The sequence below is a fragment of the Ovis aries genome, chromosome 21, assembly GCF_016772045.2.
Source record: "Ovis aries strain OAR_USU_Benz2616 breed Rambouillet chromosome 21, ARS-UI_Ramb_v3.0, whole genome shotgun sequence".
In the NCBI taxonomy this organism is placed as follows: domain Eukaryota; kingdom Metazoa; phylum Chordata; class Mammalia; order Artiodactyla; family Bovidae; genus Ovis; species Ovis aries.
This window is the reverse complement of record NC_056074.1, coordinates 23,686,094-23,711,743: the sequence shown is the minus strand read 5'-3', so window position 1 is coordinate 23,711,743 and position 25,650 is coordinate 23,686,094. Positions and strand designations below refer to the sequence as shown.

The 25,650-nt window shown below is 38.8% G+C and overlaps 1 protein-coding gene across 5 annotated transcripts in view; it reads right to left on the bottom strand.

The window, feature by feature from the left end:
- UEVLD (UEV and lactate/malate dehyrogenase domains) overlaps positions 1 to 25,650 on the bottom strand; it is a 58,102-nt gene that overhangs the window by 24,169 nt on the left and 8,283 nt on the right. For 3 of the 5 annotated variants that reach the window (XM_004019458.4, XM_027960056.2, XM_060403988.1), the window contains exons 2-7: positions 25,502 to 25,586; positions 18,986 to 19,051; positions 13,263 to 13,426; positions 7,189 to 7,324; positions 6,293 to 6,411; positions 1,586 to 1,688 (exon numbers count right to left, since the gene is read on the bottom strand). In XM_004019458.4, the coding sequence (XP_004019507.3) occupies positions 1,586 to 1,688; positions 6,293 to 6,411; positions 7,189 to 7,324; positions 13,263 to 13,426; positions 18,986 to 19,051; positions 25,502 to 25,586 (673 nt within the window). Of the gene's footprint in view, positions 1 to 1,585; positions 1,689 to 6,292; positions 6,412 to 7,188; positions 7,325 to 13,262; positions 13,427 to 18,985; positions 19,053 to 25,501; positions 25,589 to 25,650 lie in introns of those variants that run through there. The other 2 variants (XM_060403986.1, XM_060403987.1) reach the window with 2 other exon arrangements.

Below are 25,650 nucleotides of genomic sequence, written 5' to 3'. Positions count from 1 at the left end.
AGGTCCTAAATGGCCTCACAACCTCTAGGGTCCATGTACTAAGCAGTCTCTCCTGGAGAGATTTGGAAGGGTTACGAGGTCCATTAAGAACTTCAGTACCTGGAAACTGGCAGGCACAAGAGAATACTCAGCTCCCCAAAGGATCCTACAAAAGGATCATTAGGCAACTATTGTACTCTTTCCAGAGAAAGAAAATAAATCCATTGTATCTTACAGGGATCAAGAGACGCCACAACTACTATATCCAATGTTTATAACCTATAGGTACAATTTCAACTTTTCTGATCCACTGTGGTTCTTAGTACATTCAGGCTTGTGAAATCATATGTCTCATTATTTCACTTAGAAAATATGGTTAAGAATACTGGAGACCTGCGTAAGGAAAGGCAAAGGAAAGCTAAGCAACTATAACATATTACAACCTGACTGACTCTAGCTATAACCTGGTTTCTGAGACTAAACATTCTCTAGTTCAATGGTCTTCCAATTTTTTTGATCATGTATCCCTGGTAATAAAGTAATTTTAATCCCTAATCATATTTATATTCACCTACATATATATGTGTCTATACTAATATATTACATACATTGTTAAATAGATGCAAATCTTTTGGACTAAAAAGAGGAAATAAAAATTACTTTTTAACATTTTAAATTTCATTTGTTAATGATATAAATTCTCTTTTTGTTCCTGTTAAAATTCACTTTAACAATTATTTTTAGTGAAATAATGTGAATTCAATTTTAAAAAAGTTTTTTTAATTCAAAAGATTTGCATCTATTTAACAATGTATATAATATATATAGGGTCTGGTGCTTGCCACCAAGTAAGGAGTTGCTATATATAGCACTTTGCTATATACCAAGAGGTATATATTAATTCCCATTTTACAGATAATAAGATTGAACTTTGAGAGATTATATCATCTGGCAAATGGCAAAACTAGTATACAAACCCCAATCTGTCTAACTCTAAAAACAGTTTTGTTAACCAATATATTATGAAAAAAGAAGAGTTTAGAGGAAATAATGTATACTAAGGTGTGAGTCAGATACCAAGAACAAATCCTTCCAACCAATATGAATGTTATCTGCTTATCTCTTATTAACATCATTAGTTGTGATCTCTCTACTTCATTTATATGAATCTTAGTTTCCCAATATGTAAACTGAGGGACTTGGACTAGGTGATCTTTAAGATGCTTTCAGTATTAAAATTCTAGGCCTCCAGGCAGAACACAGAGAATTTTTAGGGCAGTGAAGTACTGTTTGATACTATAAAGGTAAATACATGTTTGATTTGTCCACATTCATAGAATACTCGGACAAGAGTGAATCCTAATGTAAATAAACTATGGACTTTAGATGATAATGATGTGTCCAGGGAGGTCTGTCAACTGTACTACTCAAGGAGGGGATGTTGACAATCCAGAGCCTATGCATGTACAGGGCAGGAGGTATACAGAAAACCTCGATACCTTCTGCCCAACAGCACCCTGAACCTCAAACTGCCCTAAAAAATACAATCTACAGAAAAACTGACTCAAATACAGAGGCACAAATCTTTGAAGCAGAATAGCCAGACCTTTGCTGATTTCCACATTAGGCAGGTTGAAGATGTCAAGGTCCATCATCCCTCCTTTAGTCCCTTCTGAGAAGTCTAAAAGGACCACTTTGTCTGCAATGCCCTGGACAGTGCAAAAAGAAAAAGAACAGTATTACACTGAACATGCGCATTTACTCAGCTGAAATTTATTCAGAGATGACAGCTAAAGAACATGTTTGTGTGTGTGTCTGCTCGGGTCCTCAGTTGTGTCCAGCTCTTTGTGACGCCATGACTGTAGCCCACCAGGCTTCTCTGTCCGTGGAATTTTTCAGGTAAGAATACTGGAGCAAGTTGCCGTATCCTACTCTAGGGGATCTTCCCGACCTACATCTGTTGCATCTCCTGCACTGGCAGATGGATTCTTTACCACTGCGCCACCTGGGAAGCCCAAAGAAGAACACACATAGGCCTTATACTCTCTTATGAAGGAAGTAACACAACAGCAATAAAAGGGATATGCAAGCAAGAAAACAGTATCATGCACTTGAACGATGTGATCCTTTGGCTTAACTAAAAGCTGTGTTCTAACAGGGTTTAAACAGAAAGCCTCAAATTGCAGCTATCTTTTGATGGGATAATGAGTAATAAGGACAACATGGTGCACTCAATATGTTTGCTGTTGTTTTTGAGTTTGTTTCTGTTTTGTCATAACTTCCAATCTAAAGAATCTAGAGTGATTTTTTGATCTATTTTAGCACAATTGGTCGTTTAGCCTTTGGTTATTTTAGCACCATTTGGTCATTTCAAGCATGAAAGTCAACATTAACGCCAAGTTTCTCTAAAGAAAACAAAAAAGTTAATAGACATAGAGCTAAAACAGAACCAATTATCATGCAGTTCTCTCTCCCAGAGATCTCATGGGAAATACTCCACACGCCAGGAGACAGCTCCCTGGGTGCCACGGTGGGTTGACTGTTTATGACAGCATAGAAACTCCTGAGAGTCAATTTACCTTTGTGAGAGTCCTTTTTCCAAAAAGTAAAGGATCTGAGCATCTCCTAACTTAGAGCTTCTCAGTGCCTTTATGGTCCCTTTATGAGGGCACCATTTAAAACATCAGTGAAGCACACTGATCATGAGGGATACTTTTAAACTGCAGATCTGGAATAGGGCCTGAGATTAGGCATTTCTAATAAGATCTCAGATGATGCCAATGCCACACATTGGGTAGTAAGGATCTAGGATACAGGATCCATAAACAGAATGCCCAGCCTCAAACCCTGGCTCCTTTTATTAACAGTATGATTTGGGGCAAATTGGGTAACCTCCCTATGCCCTGGTTTCTCCATTTGTCAAACAATAGTAATGATAGTACCTGAGCAAATTTGGAAAACTCAGCAGTGGCCACAGGACTGGAAAACGTCAGTTTTCATTCCAATCCCAAAGAAAGGCAATGCCAAAGAATGCTCAAACTACCGCCCAATTGCACTCATCTCACATGCTAGTAAAGTAATGCTCAAAATCCTCCAAGCCAGGCTTCAGCAATACGTGAACCGTGAACTTCCAGATGTTCAAGCTGGTTTTAGAAAAGGCACAGGAACCAGAGATCAAATTGCCAACATCCACTGGATCATGGAAAAAGCAAATGAGTTCCAGAAAAACATCCATTTCTGCTTTATTGACTATGCCAAAGCCTTTGACTGTGTGGATCACAATCAACTGTGGAAACTTCTGAAAGAGATGGGAATACCAGACCACCTGACCTGCCTCTTGAGAAACCTATATGCTGGTCAGGAAGCAACAGTTAGAACTGGACATGGAACAACAGACTGGTTCCAAATAGGAAAAGGAGTACATCAAGGCTATATATTGTCACCCTGCTTATTTAACTTATATGCAGACTATATCATGAGAAATGCTGGGCTGGAAGAAGCACAGCTGGAATCAAGATTGCCGGGAGAAACATCAAGAACCTCAGATATGCAGATGACACCAACCTTATGGCAGAAAGTGAAGTGGAAAAAAAAGCCTCTTGATGAAAGTGAAAGAGGAGAGTGAAAAAGTTGGCTAAAAGCTCAACATTCAGAAAAAGAAGATCATGGCATCTGGTCCCATCACTTCATGGGAAATAGATGGGAAACAGTGGAAACAGTGTCAGCCTTTATTTTGGGGGGCTCCAAAATCACTGCAGATGGTGACTGCAGCCATGAAATTAAAAGACGCTTACTCCTTGGAAGAAAAGTTATGACCAACCTAGATAGCATATTCAAAAGCAGAGACATTACTTTGCCAACAAAGGTCTGTCTAGTCAAGGCTATGGTTTTTCCAGTGGTCATGTATGGATGTGAGAGTTGGACTGTGAAGAAGGCTGAGTGCCGAAGAATTGATGCTTTCGAAATGTGGTGTTGGAGAAGACTCTTGAGAGTCCCTTGGACTGCAAGGAGATCCAACCAGTCCATTCTGAAGGAGATTAGCCCTGGGATTTCTTTGGAAGGAATGGTGCTAAAGCTGAAACTCCAGTACTTTGGCCACCTCATGCAAAGAGTTGACTCATTGGAAAAGACTCTGATGCTGGGAGGGATTGGGGGCAAGAGGAGAAGGGGACGACAGAAGATGAGATGGCTGGATGGCATCACCGACTCGATGGATGTGAGTTTGAGCGAACTCCGGGAGTTGGTGATGGACAGGGAGGCCTGGCGTCCTGTGATTCATGGGGTCGCAAAGAGTCGGACACGACTGAGCGACTGAACTGAACTGAACTGAAGCCATAAGGTTGTTGTAAAAATGAATCAAGTGTTTAGATGAGTGCCTGGTACCTAGCAAACATTTAGTAAAGGTTATTGCTGTAACCATCATTATAACTACTGCCATTATTATGACTGCTACTGTACTAGTTGAATATTGTTGTACTATTTGAATACTGTACCTCATATCAAAATATTAGTAACTTTTTTTCCTTTTGTTTTGCTTTTTTTGGGTCGCATGGGCATGTGGGTCTTTGTTCCCCAACCAAGGATCAAACTCATACCTCTGCATTGGAAGTGCAGAGTCTTAACCACTGGAGTGCCAGGGAATTCCTCAGAATACTAATGTTTAAAAGGAAAAACAGAAAAAAACTTTCTATCTAGACAGTTCACAGACAAATACTGATAGTGAGACTTCTAACTGTTAAGGGGCCTTCTTGTGCTGTGCTGTGCTGTGCTGAGTAGCTCAGTCATGTCCAATTCTTTGCAATCCCATGGATTGCAGGCCACCAGGCTCCTCTGTCCATGGGGATTCTCCAGGCAAGAATACTGGAGTGGGTTGCCATGCCCTCCTCCAGGGGATCTTCCCAACCCAGGGATCGGACCCAGGTCTCTCGCATTGCAGATGGATTCTTTACCATCTGGGCCACCAGGTAAGCCCAAGAATAGGGTAGCCTATTCCTTCTCCAGGGGATCTTCCTGACCCAGGAATCGAACCAGGGTCTCCTGCACTGCAGGAGGATTCTTTATCAGCTGAGGTACGAGAGAAGCCCACTTACTGCACTTACCAAAAGCAAGTAAAATCGATAAAACTCAGTACTCTTGGGGATGCCAAAATGAGGTTAACGTGTACATTATTAGCAGCATAAATTACTTCTGCCTGTCTGAAGAGCAATCTAGCAATATATAGTAAGTGCCACAGAAACTACTCATGCCCTCTGACTCATAGTACTACTTCTGAGATTCTGTACATCTAAAAGAAAATTCAGACAAGAAAATAAGCAACTTCTAAGGCAATGTTTATAGAAATACTCTATTTAGTAACAAAAGATCTACAAACATTTCAAATTCCAATTAAGAAGAAGAGTGCATTCAGACAAGAGGATGGAGGAAATGAAACTACAATGTGCCACAAGGTAATATATATTATCCTGAACAGTCAGCTTTTAAAATCTTCTAGCTCCCTGGATACAATTTCACTCTTTGCTTAAGTAGAACCTACCTCCAAGACTTAAGTGAATCTTAAATAGAAAGAGACGAATTTACATGTCAACCAATCAAATTTTAATAGAACAGAAACTCAAATACCAGCTACCAAACAAACATATCAAGGGAGAGCCAGTCTACCCGGGGCTACATTGCTCAAATGACACAGACACGCTACTACGACGACACTGGGGACACTGGGCTGGGGAGGGTCTTTTCAACTTCCGTGAAGGGAGATTTAAGCCTTTCTAAAAATAATTTATATAGAAAAGATCCAGTAAAAAAGGATTGATGAAAAAATAGACAAATCTCAGACCACTGTAAAATATCAAATCAGGAACTATGATCCTAAAAGAAAGTGGAGTAATTACACAAGAAAAAGCAATTTTAAAAAATGTTAAGTTAAAAAAAAAAAAAAAAAGTTAACTTTAGAAAGAGCTAAATTAAGTATTATATTAAATAAGAGTTTAGTTAAAGCAGCATGACTCAGAAAACACAAAAGAATTTGTGACTCAGTCAGATGAGTGTCAACCTGAGGTTCCCTTGGATTAGGATGATGAGCCCATTGTTCAAACCAGGTTTTCCAAGCCTAGTTCATGTCTAACTACTAATTATGAAACAACATTACTAATGAGAGCTTTCAGCCATTTTTTTGTCAACTTACTAAATATATTTTAAGGCAAAATGAGGTTTTCCCACATGACAAAATGAAGTCATTATTTCTTGTGTGTTAAAACAGAAACTGCCTAAAAGTGTAGCAATATGACGTGTATTTATAACCACCATGCTTACGTACTTTGGCTGAAATTGCTAATGTGCAGGCAATTCCCAGTTCTCCACCTCCAACCACGGTAATTTTATTGACTGTTTTATTCTCACGATTTGCCCAGTTCTTTGAATTTATGTCTGAGACACCTAAAAAGAAAAGCAGATTATCATAATTTAAAAATAATATCATAAGTCTTTTTAGCATTACAAAAAAACCCCAAACTTTAATAACTTGAAAAGTTATTTAATAACAGAAAAGATGGCACTAGGCACTCCATACAGGCATTCAAAAATACTTTTGAACAAATGAAATGCAAGGAAGACAGAAATCTCATATTAAATATTTTATTAGAGGCTCCCCTGGTGGGCTGCCGTCTATGGGGTTGCACAGAGTCAGACACGACTGAAGTGACTTAGCAGTAGAGGCTACCACTTTAAAAAGAAAATGTCTTTCTAAGCTTTAAAAAAATAGGATTTCCATAATTTTGAAAAACATTGTGACTCTTACTGCTCTAGTCTACAATGAAAAAAATGTTTAAAACTTACTAAATTGTTGCAAGAATGGTTATTTTCCTTTGTCCTCAATGAAAAACAATGAGAATCACAGATTCTCTGGTCCAATAGAGGCAAAAAGCTACATACACATATAATGAAAGAGGTTTGGGATCATTAATACATATCAAATGGTATTCAACAAAACAAATTATCTTATCTGTCAGGATAAAAGTAATCTTTTACATTTTAAGAAACCATATTCATTGGAACTATATGGTAATACCCTATGATAAATATATAGGAATTTTTGATCCAACACAATTATGTATATACACAAGCATGTATTTATTTATAGAAATCAAGTAGCAGAGAATAAAGGATATTCGTGAGAAACTAAACTCATAAGCTATTATTAACAAAAATACAAACCTTCAGTGATTTTTGCAATATAGGCTAGCAAGTCTACCTGCCGTGCTTCGTCAGATGATGACAGAGAATATAGGGGAAGTTCCTCTTGAAATTTGGCAACCATTTCTTTAATTAATCCAACAATGATAGATTTAGGCTACAGAATACACAAAGGGAAAAGTTATGCAGAAATTTTGCTAAGGAATACTACCTTATTAATCTATACATTGTTAGAGTTAGCCAAAAGAATACTGCATAATGCTCTCATTTTTTGAAAACCCATACAAACCCATACAAAAATTACATAGTATTTTTAACTGAAAAACTTAATTCTTTTAATTAAAAAATACAGGGAGAAGTACTAAAACTACATCTCCAAAAAGTGCAACAACAGCAGAAATGTGTTTACTAGCAGAGTATCTTTATGTGGGAATAGTCTTGTCTAACTGCCTTTAAAAGTTTTTTTTTTATTTTTAAATAACTGCAGATTTACAGAAAAGCTGGCAAAAAAATAGTACAAAGAATTTTCATATGTTCTTCACTCAGATTGCTCAAATTTTAACATTTTATCACATGTGCTTTCTCAGTGCCTTTTCCTCTATTTCTGAACCAACTGAGAATAAACTGAAGATATGATACCCTTTCACCCCAAATACTTTAGCATACATTTCCTAAAAGAAAAAACGAAACACTGTCCTATACAGCCACTATCAAATAAAAAAATTAATGCTCATAAAATATTTATCTAATCCATTACTGCTTATTTGAACTGGTAAAACAACCTTAATGAAATGCACTTAACCTCTCTGAGCTTCAGTATTATTAGCAATATAATGTGAATAATAAATTCCAACAAATATGAGAAACAAATGAGCTAACGTATGCAAATTATGTTGTGAGTGTAAAATATATGTTTATTATTATTATTATAAGGAATACTTAAAGTGGTTTGCTCATTTTAAAAACTGCTTAATTCTCCAATCTGAGTTTCACTATATAATATGTGAAGTTGTCAAGTGTAAGAAAATTTGGGGAGATGGTCACTGTGGCAAATTGGAAAGAGTACATGTACAGTCACTCAAATTTATATTAAGAACATAACAAAACAAAGCAAAACAAAACCTCTTTGTTGTTCAAACAAAATTCTGTAGGCCTAATGCTGCACACTGACTCTCTTGGGGAAAATGTCTGCAATCCTTAGCCTAAGTGACCTCCAGAGTCCTTCTAGCTCCAAAACACTATATAATCATAGTAATGCTATACAATTTCAACTGCATGTGGGACTTACTGCAGTACTTTTTTAATCATAACTCATACTTTTTGAAGTGAAATATAGCTGATTTACAGTGTGGTGTTGGTTTCAGGTATACAGCAGAGTGAATCAGATATAGATATATAGACACACAGATTATAGACATAAGTATATCTATCTATCTAGTCTCTTCCAGATTCCTTTCATTATAGCTTACTACAAGATAGTGAAATATAGGGCCCTCCTGGTGGCTCAGTGGTAAAGAATCTGCCTGCCAATGCAGGAGACACAGGTTCCATCCCTGATCCGTTAAGACCCCACATGCCATGGAGCAACTGAGCACATGTGTCACAACTACTGAGCCTGGGGGCTGTAACTGCTGACCACACGACACAACTCCTGAAGTCCGTGCGCTCTCGAGCCTGTGCTGAGCACCAGGAGAAGACGCCACAAGGACAAGCTCCTGGCCTGCAGCTAGACAGCAGCCACTGTATTAACGAAGACCCAGCACAGCCAAAAATGAATAAATAAATAAACATTTTAAAAAGGATATTGAATACAGTTCTCTGTGCTATCCTGTAGATCTTTTTAATCTATTTTATTCATGTATTTTTATTTTTTGGCCACACGGTACTACATGTGGGATCTTAATTCGCTGACCCACGTACCCTGCTTTGGAAGTGCAGAGTCTTAACCACTGGACCACTTGGGAAGTCTCTACATATTTCATACATAGTAGTGTGTATCTGTTCATCCCAAACCCCTAATTTATCCCTCCACTCCCCCTAAATGTAATTCTAAGTAGGGCCATTTAAATAACGTATCTTCTTTAAGACTAGTTTTGGCTTATAAAAAAGAGGTTCAGAAAGTGAAATCAACACTGTCTGCAAGCAAGCACAACCCTGACTAGATCTGGGGACTACCTCTGAGTATTTATTAAACAAACTATGAAAAGAGATGCCAAAGTAAACCACAAAGAGGAAATAGGGAAGATAAGCTCACATAACAGGACACAGCACAGATGTAAAAAAAAAAAAAAATAGTTTTTTGTTTAACAGAGAGTAAAAATGGATGAAGGAGACAGACAATTCAAAAATGAAGAAATATACATGATAAATAAATACATGATAAGATTTCTATTTCTCAAGTAACCAAAAAACTAAGCATTAAGGTTAAAGACATCAATTTTGTCCTTCCAACTAACAAATTTTTATCATGCCCTAGGGAAAACCACTAGACCATTCAGATATGACCTAAATCAAATCCCTTATGATTATACAGTGGAAGTGACAAATAGAGTCACGGGATTAGATCTGATAGACAGAGTGCCTGAAGAACTATGGATGGAGGTTCATAACACTGCACAGGAGGCAGTCATCAAGACCATCCCCAAGAAAAAGAAACGCAAAAAGGCAAAATGGTTCTCTGAGGAGGCCTTACAAATAGCTGAGAAAAGAAGAGACGTGAAAGGCAAAGGAGAAAAGAAAAGATATAAGCATCTGAATGCAGAGTTCCAAAGAATAGCAAGGAGAGATAAGAAAGCTTTCCTCAGCAATCAATGCAAAGAAATAAAGGAAAACAATAGAATGGGAAAGACTAGAGATAAAAAAGACTATCTCTTCAAGAAAATCAAAGATAATGAGAATATTTCATGCAAAGATGGGTACAATGAAGGATAGAAATAGTACAGACCTAACAGAAGCAGAAGATATTAAGAAGAGGTGGCAAGAATACACAGAAGAACTGTACAAAAAAGATCTTCATGACCCACAATACCACGATGGTGTGATCACTCACCTGGAGACAGCCAGACAACCTGGAATGCAAAGTCAAGTGGGCCTTAGGAAGCATCACTATGAACAAAGCTAGTGGAGGTGATGCAATGCCAGTTGACCTATTTCAAATCCTAAAAAATGATGCTGTGAAAGTACTGCTCTCAATATGCCAGCAAATTTGGAAAACTCAGCAGTGGCCACAGGACTGGAAAAGGTCAGTTTTCATTCCAATTCCAAAGAAAGGCAATGCCAGAGAATGCTCAAACTACCACAAAACTGCACTCATCTCACACGCTAGCAAAGTAATGTTCAAAATTCTCCAAGCCAGGCTTCAACAGTACATAAAATGAGAACTTCCAGACATTCAGGCTAGATTTAGAAAAGGCAGAGGAACCAGGGATCAGGTTGCCAACATCCACTGGATCACTGAAAAAACAAGAGAGTTCTGGGAAAACATCTACTTCTGCTTTATTGACTATGTCAAAGCCTTTGATTGTGTGGATCAAAACAAACTGAAAAATTCTGAAAGTTATGGGAATACCAGACCACCTTACCTACCTCCAGAGAAGTCCGAATGCAGGTCAAGAAGCAAGTTAGAACTGGACATGGAAAAACAGACTGGTTCCAAATTAAGGCGGTATATTGTCACCCTGCTTATTTAACTTATATGCAGAGTACATCATGAGATATGCCAGGCTGGATGAAGCACAATCTGGAACCAAGATTACTGGGAGAAATATCAATAACCTCAGATATGCAGATGACACCACCCTTATGGCAGACAGTGAAGAACTAAAGAGCCTCTTGATGAATGTAAAAGAGGAGGGTGAAAATGCTGGCCTACAACTCAACATTCAGAAAACCAAGATCACGCCATCCAGTCCCATAACTTCATGGCAAACAGATGAGGAAACAACGGAAACAGTGAGAGACTTTATTTTGGGGGGCTCCAAAATCACTCTAGATGGTAACTGAAGCCAAGAAATTAAAAGACGCTTGCTGCTTGGAAGAAAAGCTATGACCAACCTAGACAGCATATTAAAAACCAGAGACATTACTTTGCCAACAAAGGTCCATCTAGTCAAGGCTATGGTTTTTCCAGGAGTCATGTATGGATGTGAGAGTTGGACCATAAAGGAAGCTGAGTGCCAAGAATTGATGTTTTTGAACTGTGGTATTGGAGAAGACTCATGAGAGTCCCTTGGACTGCAAGGAGATCCAAGTCCATCCTAAAGGAAATCAGTCCTGAATATTCGTTGGAAGGACTGATGTTGAAGCTGAAACTCCAATACCTTGGCTATCTGATGTAAAGAACTGACTCATTGGAAAAAACCCTGATGCTGGGAAAGACTGAAGGCAGGAGGAGAAGGGGTCGATAGAGGATAAGATGATTTGGATGGCATCACCAACTCGATGGACATGAGTTTGAGCAAGCTCCAGGAGTTGGTGATAGGGAAGCCTGGCAGGCTGCAGTCCATGGGGTCGCAAAGAGGCAGACACAACTGAGCGACTGAACTGAACTGAACTCATCACATTTAACTGGTAATTTTATTATTTAAATCACCAAGCAATGCAAATAATCTACAAGTTCATCAAGTAAACTCCCCATCTAAACTCCACTACTGACAATTTGGTGTGCATCTTTTCCTTTCTTTTTTTCTTTTCTCTTTAGAGGTTTTCTTTATATGAAAAATATAGAAAACCATAAAACAAAGTGAAATGCATCCACAGTTGCATATCCTTTTACAGTACCTATATAAAATAAGAAATGATCATTCTAACACCACCCCTATACTTTAACCTCACTCCTCTCGGACATCCCTGTCCTACAACTTTCTCAGTATATACAAATATATTATAAATTCTTTTCATAAAAGTTTTACTTATAAAAATGAGAGCATATTCTATATCCATAATAAATAATAAAAATAATAAATGAACCATAGGGATAAGCCAAAGCTTGTTTTGTCTTAAAGATAATACCTTCTTTTATAGCACCCTTTACAGCAAGGGTGCTATAAACCAGATACCCTCCTTCACTGATTTCTATTAATGGCAGAATCACAAGACTCTGTCTACTTCTTGGAAGCCAATTTGGGAAAATATAAGAATAGCCTTCAAAACATTTTAAAACTTTGATCCAATAATTCCATTCCTAGAGATTTATCATTAGAAAATTCTTAAAGATTTATAAGATGTACAAACATTTTATATTTACAAATATTTATATTTAAGGATGTTCACCATTAAATTTCTAACAAAGCAATTTACAAATATATCATGCAATATCCTAATGCTGGATCATCAGGCAACCATTTAAAAACCATGTGTTTTGAAAATACTGTCTAATATGGAAAAATGCACAATATAATGATAGAGTAAATATACAGAATGCATAATCTGAGGGTTTCTTTCTGTTTTGTGTTTTAAACCTGGGCCATATTTTTTTATTTTTTACTTTTATTTATCAATTTATTTGGCTGTGTCCCATGGCACGCAGGATTAGTGTCCTGAAACTGTGCTCCCTGCAGTGGAAGCTTGGAGTCTTATCCACTGGACTACCAGCGAAGTCCTTGTGAGGGCTTATAAAATATATAAACTAGTTTCATGCATCATCGGGGTGAATTTTTAAAACTTAACACTCAGTTAAAACAAGGCATGTAATAGAAGATCATGTACAATATGACTAAATTTACATAAAGGTTAAAAACAGGCAAAGCTACAAATAAATACACCTATTACCCAAGAATCTTTACTGGGGAGGAACTAGGAAATAATGCCTCAATATTTCACTAGCTCTCATTTGCTGTATCAAAACCGCAAACAACTGTAAAAAGACAGAGAGTAAACAATGGTTGGCTCCCAGGCCTGGAGAGAGCAGATTCAAGCAGGCTGCTGTCACCAGGGTTCTGGGACTTGGGTGCAGGAAGTTCAATTTCAAACTATGTTTAAAGACCATAAGAAGAATATCATTGAAAGAAAATTCAGTAACTTTTTATACCATCAGTATCAAAGGTAAACATTCAGAAAAATAAAAATTTTCAAAAGAAAATCCAAACTGATCTTACATGGCTCCAGTTTTGGAGATAGGGCAGGTATATTCTGCCTTGAGCATCCACATGCTTTCCAACTAAGATTCCCATATTTGCAGTTGGTTTTAAGAAGCAAATGGGGGGAGCAAAAGGGTGAGAATCCAAAATCCACAAACGAATAGGTATGTTATATGTATTACCTATTTGAGACAAAACAAACACATCTTCAAACAATAATGAAAAGCACACATGTTATATTTATGGTATAGCTAAGTGGCATTTTAAGATACAAGTCTAGTCAAATGTATAGGTAAAGGGTTTATGTAAACTGAGGCCTATTTCCCTATATTCATCCACATTCACACTGGAAATATGTTTCCATTAAAGCACCAGCATAACATTTGAGGAAAATTAATCAAGACAATGGCCAGCTTATTCAATTCAATTCAGTAAATATTTATAGGACCTACTGTACTAGAAGTATGGGATACAACTTTTTCTCTATGTAACATTCTATGCTCCACCCAAGTTATTTGTCTACAAGTCTATTTCCCCTTTAACACTATAAACGTCTAGAGGCGATTATATATTATTCATTTCCATGTTCCCTACTACAGTGCCTAACATATCGGATGCTCAGTAGAAGTTTCTTATATAAATAATGACTGAATGAATGAAAGATGAATTTGAGACTAGCCCTCAAGGTGCTCATTAATTAAAGATACCGTAATATACAAGCTGGGTTAGATACACAGAACTCAGAGCTGAAAATAACCTTAACAGTCACCTCATTCAGTGGATCTTAAATTTTAGTACACTGAGATAGGGACCCAAGTGAAAGCTCTTCCGTGTACATGTACCATGTAACGTGCTATATAACCATGTATATCATGCCTCATTTCAGTTCAGTTCAGTAGCTCAGTCATGTCCAACTCTTTGCAACCCCATGGACTGCAGGACACCAGGCCTCCCTGTCCATCCCCAACTCCCGGAGCTTACTCAAACTCATGTCCATCGAGTCAGTGATGCCATCCAACCATCTCATCCTCTGTCGTCCCCTTTTGCTCCTGTCTTCAATCTCTGCCAGTATCAGCGTCTTTTCTAGTGAGTCAGTTCTTCACGTCAGGTGTAAGGGCCAAAATCTAATTGCTTTGGTTTAGAGGAAGCCCAAAGCTAAAGCCAGGTGCAAAACCTAACCTTAAACCAGAAATCTGATCAATCACCTTAACCCTTCCATTGGGTCTCCCGATATTCGCTCCTGCTTTCATGGTCTTACTGCATATGTTTTACAGTGTATTTCAAACATGGCTGCTCAGGAGCAAGAATGCACAGGTTCAAATCCTAGTTCCACAAGTTACTAGCTATAGGATTTTAGGCAAGTTACTTAACTTCTCTGTGTCTCAATTCCTTCCTCTACAAAAAAGAGTAATAAAAGCTCCCACTTCATAGGACTGTTGTAAGGATAAAATCAGTTAAGGTACATAAAATGCTTAGAATAGTACATGACATGGTAAGTACCATGTTGTGCTCAGTTGCTAAGTCATGCCTGACTCTGCAACCACATGGACTACAGTCCACCAGGCTTTTCTGTCCATGGGATCCCAGGTAAGGATACTGAAGTGGGTTACCATTTCCTTCTCCAGGAGATCCTCCCAACCCAGAGATTAAACCTGCAATTCCTGCATTGGCAGGAGGATTCTTTACCACCAAGCCACCTGGGAAGCACAGTAAGTACCATGATGGTTTGGCAATTTTAAAAATTATCTTCAAACCCATTTTGGAAATAAGCAAGGTATAAATAAAAAGTTTTCTCCTCTACTGAAGAAATCTTTTCTCACTAAGGAAATCCTATATTTTTTTCATCTTGCTTCCTTCTCCCCTAAGCACAATGATACTTAGCTCTGCCTGTGTATTAGAAACTCTTTAAGAACTCTGAAATATACCAATACCCAGTCCTTGCCCCTCAAGTTTATGATTCAATGGGACCAGGTCTGGACAACATTTTCTAAAAGCTTCCCATGTAATTCTAAAGGACTGAAAGGCAGTACATAATAGAAATGTCCTGGGATGATTTTTATTATTTTATATCAGCAGTTCTCAGAACCATATTCCTCTTCTAACTTTATTGAAGTATTTAAAATTTTTGTTTTTATTTGGGTATACAACATAATGATTCAATATTTCTATATACTGCAAAATAATCCCCACAATAAGTCTGGTTACACCAGACACCATACACAGTATCTAAGTACTTACAGTATGGGAACAGATATAGCTGTTGGTCCAAACTTAACTTTATGATTATAAACTCATGTGATCACAGCACCAAAAAATGACTAACAAATACTGAGACACATCGTCACATTCCTCCAGAATTCACTCTAACATTATATACTCTAGACCAGTATATAATGACCAGCATTTGAAAAATTTGAAAAATGCTGGTCACAATCAATAGCTCATGAAATTAATTTAGCGGACTGCAAACAATAAAATTTTTAAATGGAATCAAACAGAAAAATACAATGGCAAGTAGTATGGAATTTCAGTTATATACATATATAACTCTGCATATGCAAGTATTTCTTATTGTGGGTCACAATCAAACACTTAAAAGCCACTCTTTAGGCCATGCAATTTTTTTGTTTTGGAGTGGTAGTCCCAATCTCAATGGAGCCATTTTCTAATGTTAATCACTACCCTTTAAAGAAAAGGAAACTAATGTCTACTGAAGTTATCTTCCTGGTTGATCAAGGTTCTGCTGTCTCCATCAATGCCCCTCCCCAGCTGCATTTATGCATTTTAATATCACACTCATGACAAAGCACGTGTGAGCCTGATTCCCATGGCATCTGGTCCCGTCACTTCATGGCAAATAGATGGGGAAACAGTGTAAACAGTGACAGACTTTATTATTTGGGGCTCCAAAATCACTGCAGATGGTGACTGCAGCCACGAAATTAAAAGACACTTGCTCCTTGGAAGAAAAGTTATGACCAACCTAGATAGCATATTAAAAAGCAAAGGCATTACTTTGCCAACAAAGGACCGTCTAGTCAAAGTTATGGTTTTTCCAGTAGTCATGTATGGATGTGAGAGTTGTACTATAAAGAAAGCTGAGCACTGAAGAATTGATGCTTTTGAACTGTGTTGTTGGATAAAATTCTTGAGAGTCCCTTGGTCTGCAAGGAGATCCAATCAGTCCATCCTAAAAGAAATCAGTCCTGAATATTCACTGGAAGGACTGATGCTGAAGCTGAACCTCCAATACTTTGGCCACCTGATGCAAAGAGCTGACTCATTTGAAAAGATCCTGATGCTGGGAAAGATTGAAGGCAGGAGGAGAAGGCGACGACAGGGGATGAGATGGCTGGATGGCATCACCAACTCAATGAACACGAGTTTGAGTAAACTCTGGGAGTTGGTGATGGACAGTGAGGCCTGGCGTGCTGCAGTCCATGGGGTCGCAGAGCCGGACATGTCTTAGTGACTGAAATGAACTTGTAAGATTTCACTGCTGGTATTCTCTCCGCCCTTCTTCCTTCTTTTTCATTCCTTTTTGTCAGCAAATGCCCTGCCTCCTAGCCTGCCCATTTACTTTCAGTAATTCATTACCCAAGATTCAGAACTCCTGGTAAAGTCCTTGGATTTAAAGTAATTATATCATAAGAAAATAATTTGAGCTAGCTATATAAAAAGTTCAGATGGGTTTGATACACATCTCTAAAGAATGGGTGAATGAAGAAAAAGTGTATCACCACCTTGACACAATCCGGAGGGATAAGAAATAATCCAAAAAATTTCTGCAGGTATATATTAGGAAATATCAAGAGAAGATTCACCTGCAGATTAGGACTGGGTAATGGGAGGTTAGATATAAGCTTAACCTCATCTTTTCTCAACTGTTTGAATTTTTTTAGCATGAACGTGTATTTTTTAGAATTATATTTTATTTTGATAAGACTTGGCCTCTGTTTTTAAATTTTTTATTTATTTACTTTTGGCTTGCTGCACAGCTTTTCTCCAATTGCTGTGAGCGGTTGCAGTGCACGGGCTTCTCACTGAGGTGGCTTCTCCTAGAGCACGGGCTCTAAGGCGCTTGGTCTTCAACAGTTGTGGCACATGGGCTCAGTAGTTCCTAGGCTCTACGGCACAGGCTCAACAGTTGAAGGGCATGGGCTTAGCTGTCCTCAGCATGTGGGATCTTCCCTGATGAGCCATCAAACCCGTGTCTCCTGCACTGGCAGGTGGATTCTTGACCACTGAGCTACCAGGGAAGCCCAGTATGTACTATTACATTAACAAAACTAGTAACCAGAACAGAGCAACAAAGGCAAAGAAATAAACGGGCAACATTTAACTGGGCACTTACTACGTGCCAGCAACTGTAAAAGCCAAGAGCTTTACTTAAGGGCAGCACATTTAATCCTCAAAATTCTAGAGTTAAGCTCTACCACTGGCCCACCTTACAGACAAGAAAGATAATAGACTCTGACCTCCTCCTATCAGCTTAGAAATAACTAGTGTGCATCACAAGGAGTTGATATAACTCTAGTCAAAAACAAAAGGGAAAAAAAGGGTGTACTACAAAATGAAAACGTATTGCATTACTACCTTGGAATTACTACTAGCATCAGAATCAATGACTCTACAGCTCCAGGAAGATGCAGAGGGCCAACAAGTGACATTTTAAGATAACTTTTATGGCCTCTTGTTACCTCCCTACATGATTTAACAAGCAATGATTCATTTAAATCCATAAGCTCCTCTGTCGATATGCAACTACCCTTGAAATCACAGGGGTTGCTAAGAACTATGATTTAATAGTCATTTAGTTAGTGTTTAGTTAGTGATTTTTTGTTTCTTTTTGGGGCAATACTTAACTATTTTAACCTGTCTGGTCATCTGAAAATATGTTGCTTTTTTTGAGTTTTAATGGGCTCTGTGTTTTAGAAATTTCCTATTGGAGTTCTAAGTTCCAGTCTGATAACCAGCTCTGTGGGCTCAGATAAACCACGGGACCAGGATTCAGTTTCACCTATAGCATAGGGATAATGCTACATCATACAGAGGAAAAGGAAGGGGAGCAAAACATGCAGTGGGAAAAAAAGGTGGAACCCCTGCAGTTTGCTTTGGAAAGCAGAGTAAACTCCACAAGCACAGGCTTATGTCTGTCCGGATCACTTGTGTACCTCAAAACCTAGCAGGGTAGTGGGCAGACAGCTGACATTCAATAAATAAATATCCACTGAACTGAACTGAATTTGTTGATATTAACACCTAGGCCTTCCTTCTCTGGGACAGCATTCTGCTATATCCAGTAAGATTCAGTATAGATCACTTACATTTTAAGTGAGGGAATTCCCTGCCAGTCCAGTGGTTAGGACGCCAAGCTTCCATTGCTGGGGGCCAGGATTTGATTCCTGGTCAACCCACTCCAGTGTTCTTGCCTGGAGAATCCCATGGACGGGGAAGCCTGGTGGGCTACCGTCTATGGGGTCGCACAGAGTCGGACATGACTGAAGCGACCTAGCAGCAGCAGCAGCAGCAGCAGGTGAATGAAGATCCCACAAGCCACGTGGTGTGGCCAAAAAAAATTAATTAATTAAAAATAAACAATTACTTAATTAAAAATCAACCAGCTTTTTAAAATGTTCTTTAACAGGTACTTTGAGAATGTTATGGAACTAAACGAATACAAGTTCTAATTAAATTGCTCTTTTACAAAATTCCCACATTTTCTCAACTTCCATACTTACCCTGATATATCACAGGAATAGTACCAGTGAAATTCAGTAGGTCTTTCTGGGTACTATCTTTGAAAACTAGAAGAAAAAAAAAGTCCCCAAAAGTGCAATCAGAAGTAGGAAGAACTGTATTATTAATGGGCATGCATGTACATACACACAAACAGAAACACACAATTTGTAAATACCATAATCTACAAACCAGTAAATACATTGACATGGGCAAAGTACTAAATGATGTTCTCTTGGAAAGCAGAGCAGGTAGCTGAAAGAACATAGAACTTTGATATTAAATCCCAAGTTCTTGGCCTGCTTTCCTACTTAGAAGTGATAGAAGAAACTTTTACATACTGAGATATGAGGAAGTCATCCTGGCTCATACATTATTTAACTTAAGCTTTATGCTAACTAGAATAGCCAGTTTTGTGGCCCCTTAAACATACATCATGTTAAATTTGTTTTAACAATGAAAGAAAAGGATACACTGTCCAGAAGCAAAGAATGTTTGTTTTGAAGACAAAGATAAATGCCTCTCTGCCCTAAAACATCAATGCTGGTACTCCTTCAATGATCAAGTTCCCTTCACAGGTGTCAAGGCCATGTTGACTCACTGTGTACGCTCATGAATGTTTTATTTGAAACCCTGAAGGAATGAACCCCTGTCACGTTTGATGCTCTTTGTTCTGACATATAAAACTGTGCTGAAAACCATGCTTCTTCAGACTAGCCCTTCAGAACTTTATGAGAGGCTGTCTCCTAAGCTATGATCCTCAGCTTGGCTTGAATAAAACTCCTTTCTGAACTTCCCTGGTGGCTCAGTAGCTAAGAATCCACCTGCCAATGCAGAGGACACGGGTTCGATCCCTGGTCCAGGAAGATACCATGTGGCGCACTGCAACTAAGCTTGTGTACCACAACTACAGAGCGTGTGCGCTAGAACCCTCGAGCCGCAACTACCAAGTTCGAGTGCTGCAAGTGCTGAAGCCTGCCTGTGCTCTGCAACAAGAGAAGCCACCACAGTGAGCAGCCCGCGTTTATTAACATCAGTTAATAATCACTTTCAGATATCAGATTATAAATTTTATAATCAGAAAAAAAGGTTTTATTTTTGAAAGTGACCTTCCAGAAAGATTACTAATAATCTTTGACTTCTCAAACTCCATTATTCTCAACCTTTTTTCAGTCTTCACATTCCTGAAGTTTCAACTTATCCATCAATAATTGGAACACACTGACAGACAGCTAATGCCCTATTTTCTGACCTGGATACAGAAAACACTACATGTGGTTTCAAACTGTCAAACTGCCTTAGAACAAGGTCCTTTTAAGACCTCAGTAGCTAACTATGCTACTTGGGCAGTGTAAGAAAAAAGTCTAAATAGATTTGAAGACTTATCAGAAAGGGAGAAGAGGAAAAGCTAGGCTAACAGAAAACTCAAGGCTAAGAGTGTACATAAGTACACATATTTACCTTGAACTATATGGGTGAAAAATAACAACGGGTGAAGGGGTCACTCTCAGGGAAAAACTAAAGTGGACAGAGGAGTAGAACAGAGATTGTTTCTCAGGGACACAGAACAATCTGGAAATGTGGTACAGAAACTACAGCCATTGTCCAAGCAAATTATTCAAAAACCCAAAAGAGAAATGATTATAACACATGACCAACACTGTCTTCAGTAACAAAATGTACAGTGGCAATATTAATCCTATAGCTTGAGGGTTTAATGGCACCATAGTTCACTTCTCTAGATGAGAGAAAAGAGATAAAGAATTAACTGGTACAACAAAGCTTTAAATCTGTAAGATGAAGGAAGACACTGTAAAAGAACATGTATTATTTAAGCAGAGGGCAAGAGGAACATGAGCACAAGCCCTAACTCCATGCTTAACTAGCTGTGTAATCTTAAGCAAGTTATTTAAACTCTCTGAAAACTGAAGATGATAATACTCACCTCACAGTTCTGGTTGTAAAATAATACAGATAAAACATTTGGAAACATATTTGGTGTTCAACAAATAGTAGCTGTTAAATCCCTCATCCCTGGCATTTATGTACCAGATGCCAGGGTGTTATTCAAGAAAGGCAAGAAAAAGATGGGCCAGAATCTAATCATTTCTTCCACACATAAAATTAGCTATTCTTTGGCCACTGTGAAAAAAATTTACAAACAATAAATGCTGGAGAGGGTGTGGATAAAAGGGAACCCTCTGGCACTGTTGGTGGGAATGCAAATTGATACAGCCACTATAGGAGGTGGTATGGAGATTCCTTAAAAAACTAGGAATAAAGCCACCATATGACCCAGCAATCCCACTACTAGGCATATACCTGAGGAAAAAAAACTTAAACAACACATGCACCCTAACGTTCACTGCAGCTCTACTTACAATAGCTAGGACACGGGAGCAACTTAGATGTCCATCGACAGATGAATGGACAAAGAAGCTATGGTACATATACAATGGTACATATACAATGGGATATTTACTCAGCCATAAAAAGGAACACATCTGAGTCAATTCTAATGAGGTAGATGAACCTAGAATCTATTATACAGGTAAAGTAAGTCAGAAAAACAATTCTCCTATACTCATACACATATATGGAATCTAGAAAGATAGTACTGATGAACTTATCTGCAGAGCAGCAATGGAAAGCTAGTGGAGGTGATGGAATTCCAGTTGAGCTGTTTCAAATCCTAAAAGATGATGCTGTGAAAGCGCTGCACTCAATATGCCAGCAAATTTGGAAAACTCAGCAGTGGCCATAGGACCGGAAAAGGTCAGTTTTCATTCCAATCCCAAAGAAATGCAAGGCCAAAGAATGCTCAAACTACCGCACAATTGCACTCATTTCACACACTAGTAAAGTAATGCTCAAAATTCTCCAAGCCAGGCTTCAGCAATACGTGAACCATGAACTTCCAGATGGTCAAGGTGGTTTTAGAAAAGGCAGAGGAATCAGAGATCAAATTGCCAACATCTGCTGGATCATGGAAAAAGCAAATGAGTTCCAGAAAAACATCTATTTCTGCTTTACTGACTATGCCAAAGCCTTTGACTGTGTGGATCACAATCAACTGTGGACAATTCTGAAAGAGATGGGAATACCAGACTACCTGATCTGCCTCTTGAGAAACCTGTATGCAGGTCAGGAAGTAACAGTTAGAACTGGACATGGAACAACAGACTGGTTCCAAATAGGAAAAGGAGTACATCAAGGCTGTATATTGTCACCCTGCTTATTTAACTTCTATGCAGAGTACATCATGAGAAACGCTGGGCTGGAAGAAGCACAAGCTGGAATCAAAATTGCCGGGAGAAATATCAAGAACCTCAGATATGCAGATGACACCACCCTTACGGCAGAAAGTGAAAAAGAACTAAACAGCTTCTTGATGAAAGTGAAAGAGGAGAGTGAAAAAGTTGGCTTAAAGCTCAACATTCAGAAAACTAAGATTATGGCATCCAGTCCCATCACTTCATGGCAAATAGATAGGGAAACAGTGGAAACAGTGTCAGACTTTATTTTTGGGACTCCAAAATCACTGCAGATGGTGACCACCGCCATGAAATTAAATTACTCCTTGGAAGGAAAGCTATGACCAACCTAGACAGCATATTAAAAAGCAAAGACATCACTTTGCCAACAAAGGTCTGTCGGGTCAAGGCTATGGTTTTTCCAGTAGTCAAGTATGGACGTGAGAGTTATAAAGAAAGCTGAGTGCCGAAGAATTGATGCTTTTGAACTGTGGTGTTGGAGAAGACTCTTGAGAGTCCCTTGGAGTGCAAAGAGATCCAACTAGTCCATCCTAAAGGAGATCAGTCCTGGGTGTTCATTGGAAGAACTGACGAAGCTGAGAATCCAATACTTTGGGCCACCTGATGCGAAGAACTGACTCATTTGAAAAGACCCTTATGTTGGGAAAGATTGAAGGCAGGAGAAGAAGGGGACGACAAAGAATGAGATGGTTAGATGACATCACTGACTCAATGGACATAAGTCTGAGTAAATTCCAGGAGTTGGTGATGGACAGGAAGGCCTGACGTGCTGCAGTCCATGGGGTCGCAAAGAGTTGGATGGGACTAAGCGACTGAACTGAATTGATATGTAAAATAGCAGCCAAAGGGAATTTGCTGTATGACTCTGGGAACTCAAACTGGGCTGGCAACAACCTAGAGGGGTGGGATGGGAAGGGAGGTTGGAGGGATGTTCAAGTGGGAGGGGGCATGGGTAAACCTATGGTTGATTCATGTTGACGTTTGGTAGAAACCAACACCAGGGACTTCCTTGGTGGCCCATTGGCTTAAGACTCCATGCTCCCAATGCAGGGTTCCTGGGTTCAATCTCTGGTCAGGGAATTAAGAACCCATGCTGCTGCTGCTGCTGCTAAGTCCTCATACACCACAACTAAGACATGGTACAGCCAAATATATTCATTAAATAAATAAATAAAAATTTAAAAAAAGAAAGAAACCAACACCATACTGTAAAGCAATTTTCCTTCAATTAAAAATAAATAAATTAAAAACAAAACAAAAATTAGCTATTCCTAAGAAATAGTTCAATTAACACCCCAAATTTTCTAATATATGAGCTGAATTAGATGTATTTTCTTAACTCAAGCTAATTCAAATACAAAATATATAGAATAAAGTTTTCAAAACTCTGTGCTTTGACTAATTCATAAGTCCTGAAATCAATTTAGTCAGTCTTAATCATCATTTGTTTTTAAAAGGGAGGGAATAGAAAATGCCAGAGTGTACATCATATTTTAGTTATGTATACATGGGATCATGATATAAAATGTATTTCCAAGTGAGAGCTGGGGTCAGAAATTTTGAAAGATGAAGAAGTAAAATCTTTCTCAGGTAACCAGACTCTCTATATTAAGCTAAAAAGATAACTAAAATGTCATTAATTTATTATCAACTATATATGTGATAGGCAAAATAATGGCCTCTGAAGATGTCCAAAACTCTAATCCTTGGAACACATATATTTATATTACCTTGCTTGGCAAAGAAACTTTTTTTAGATGCAATTAAGTTAAGGACCCTGACAATTTCCCTGAGGAAATTATCCTGTAAGATTAGAGTGGGCCTAAGCTAATCACTGGAGAAGGCATTGGCACCCCACTCCAGTGCTCTTGCCTGGAAAATCCCATGGACAGCGGAGCCTGGTGGGCTGCAGTCCATGGGGTCATGAAGAGTTGGACACAACTGAGCGACTTCACTTTCACTTTTCACTTTCATGCATTGGAGAAGGAAATGGCAACCGACTCCAGTGTTATTGCCTGGAGAATCCCAGGGACGGGGGAGCCTGGTGGGTTGCCATCTATGAGGTCGCACAGAGTCGGACATGACTGAAGTGACTTAGCAGCAGCAGCAGCAAGCTAATCACATTTAGTTCTTTCTTTTTTATTATTTACTTATTTTTCACTGTGCTGGATCTTCATTGCTGCACAGGGTTTTCTCCAGTTGTGGCCAGTGGGGGCTGCTCTCTAGGGGCAGTGCGGGGGCTTCTCATTGCAGTGGTTTCTCTTCTTGCGGAGCACGGGCTCTAAGGCCTGTGGGCTTCAGTAGCTGCAGCACATGGGCCAAGTAGTTGCAGCTCCCAGGCTTCAGAGCACAGGCTCAATAGTTTGGTGCATGAAACCATGCTCCCTGCATTGGCAGGCAGATTCTTTACCAATGAGCCACCAGGGAAGCCCCACAACTGGTTCTTAAAAGCAGAGAACCTGGGTTGCCCTGCAAGTCCAGAGGGTAAGAATCTGCCTTGCAACACAGGGGACACCAGCTCAGTCCCTGGTCTGGGAAGACCCCACATGACGCAGGGCAGCTAAGCCCACATGCCACAGCTACCGAAGCCTGACAACTCCAGAGCCCGCACTCCCAGCAAGAGAAGCCGCCACGCAGAAAAGCCCAAGCACCGCAACCAGAAAGTAGCCCCTGCTGGCCGCAAGTAGAGGAGGCTGGTGCGCAGCAATGAAGACCCACACAGCCAAATTAAACAGATTTAAAAAAATTTTTTAAGCAGAAAACCCTTTCTGTGGAGATTTGTGAAGGATGGCCAGAGAGATGCAAATTGCTAGCTTTAAAGATGGAGGAAGGTGACTCTGAGCCAAAGAATATGGGTGGCCATTAGAAACTAAAAAAGGTAGTCTTTTTTGCCTTTTTTTTTTTTTTTTTAAATCTCCCAGAGCCTCCAGAAAGGAACTAAGACCTACCAACATTTCCAACCTACAGAGACTTATGCTGGGCTTCTAACTTACAGAACCGTAAGATAGTAAATTTGTTTCAAGACACTTACTGTGTGCTAATTTGTTACAGCAGCAATAGGAAACTAATACAGTACAAATTTTATTAACTTCAAGTTTCCTTAAAAACCACAGGTCATAAAGTGTAGTTCAGAATCAGGGGATAAAAGAGAGAAATGAGAAATTATAACACAGTTATAGCTCTCTAAGAACAAATAATTAATAGTTTAATAATGCAGCAAAATCTAGAGTAAATGATTCTTACCATAGGTATCCATGGAATATCTGAAATGTGGGAAAAACATGTTTACGTTCTTCAGTTCTTCCACAGTTAAATCCCTGAACTTGTACTGAAAAGAGAAAAATGAACACAGAATAAGAATAAAACTATAGGCAATGGAACAATTACAAATT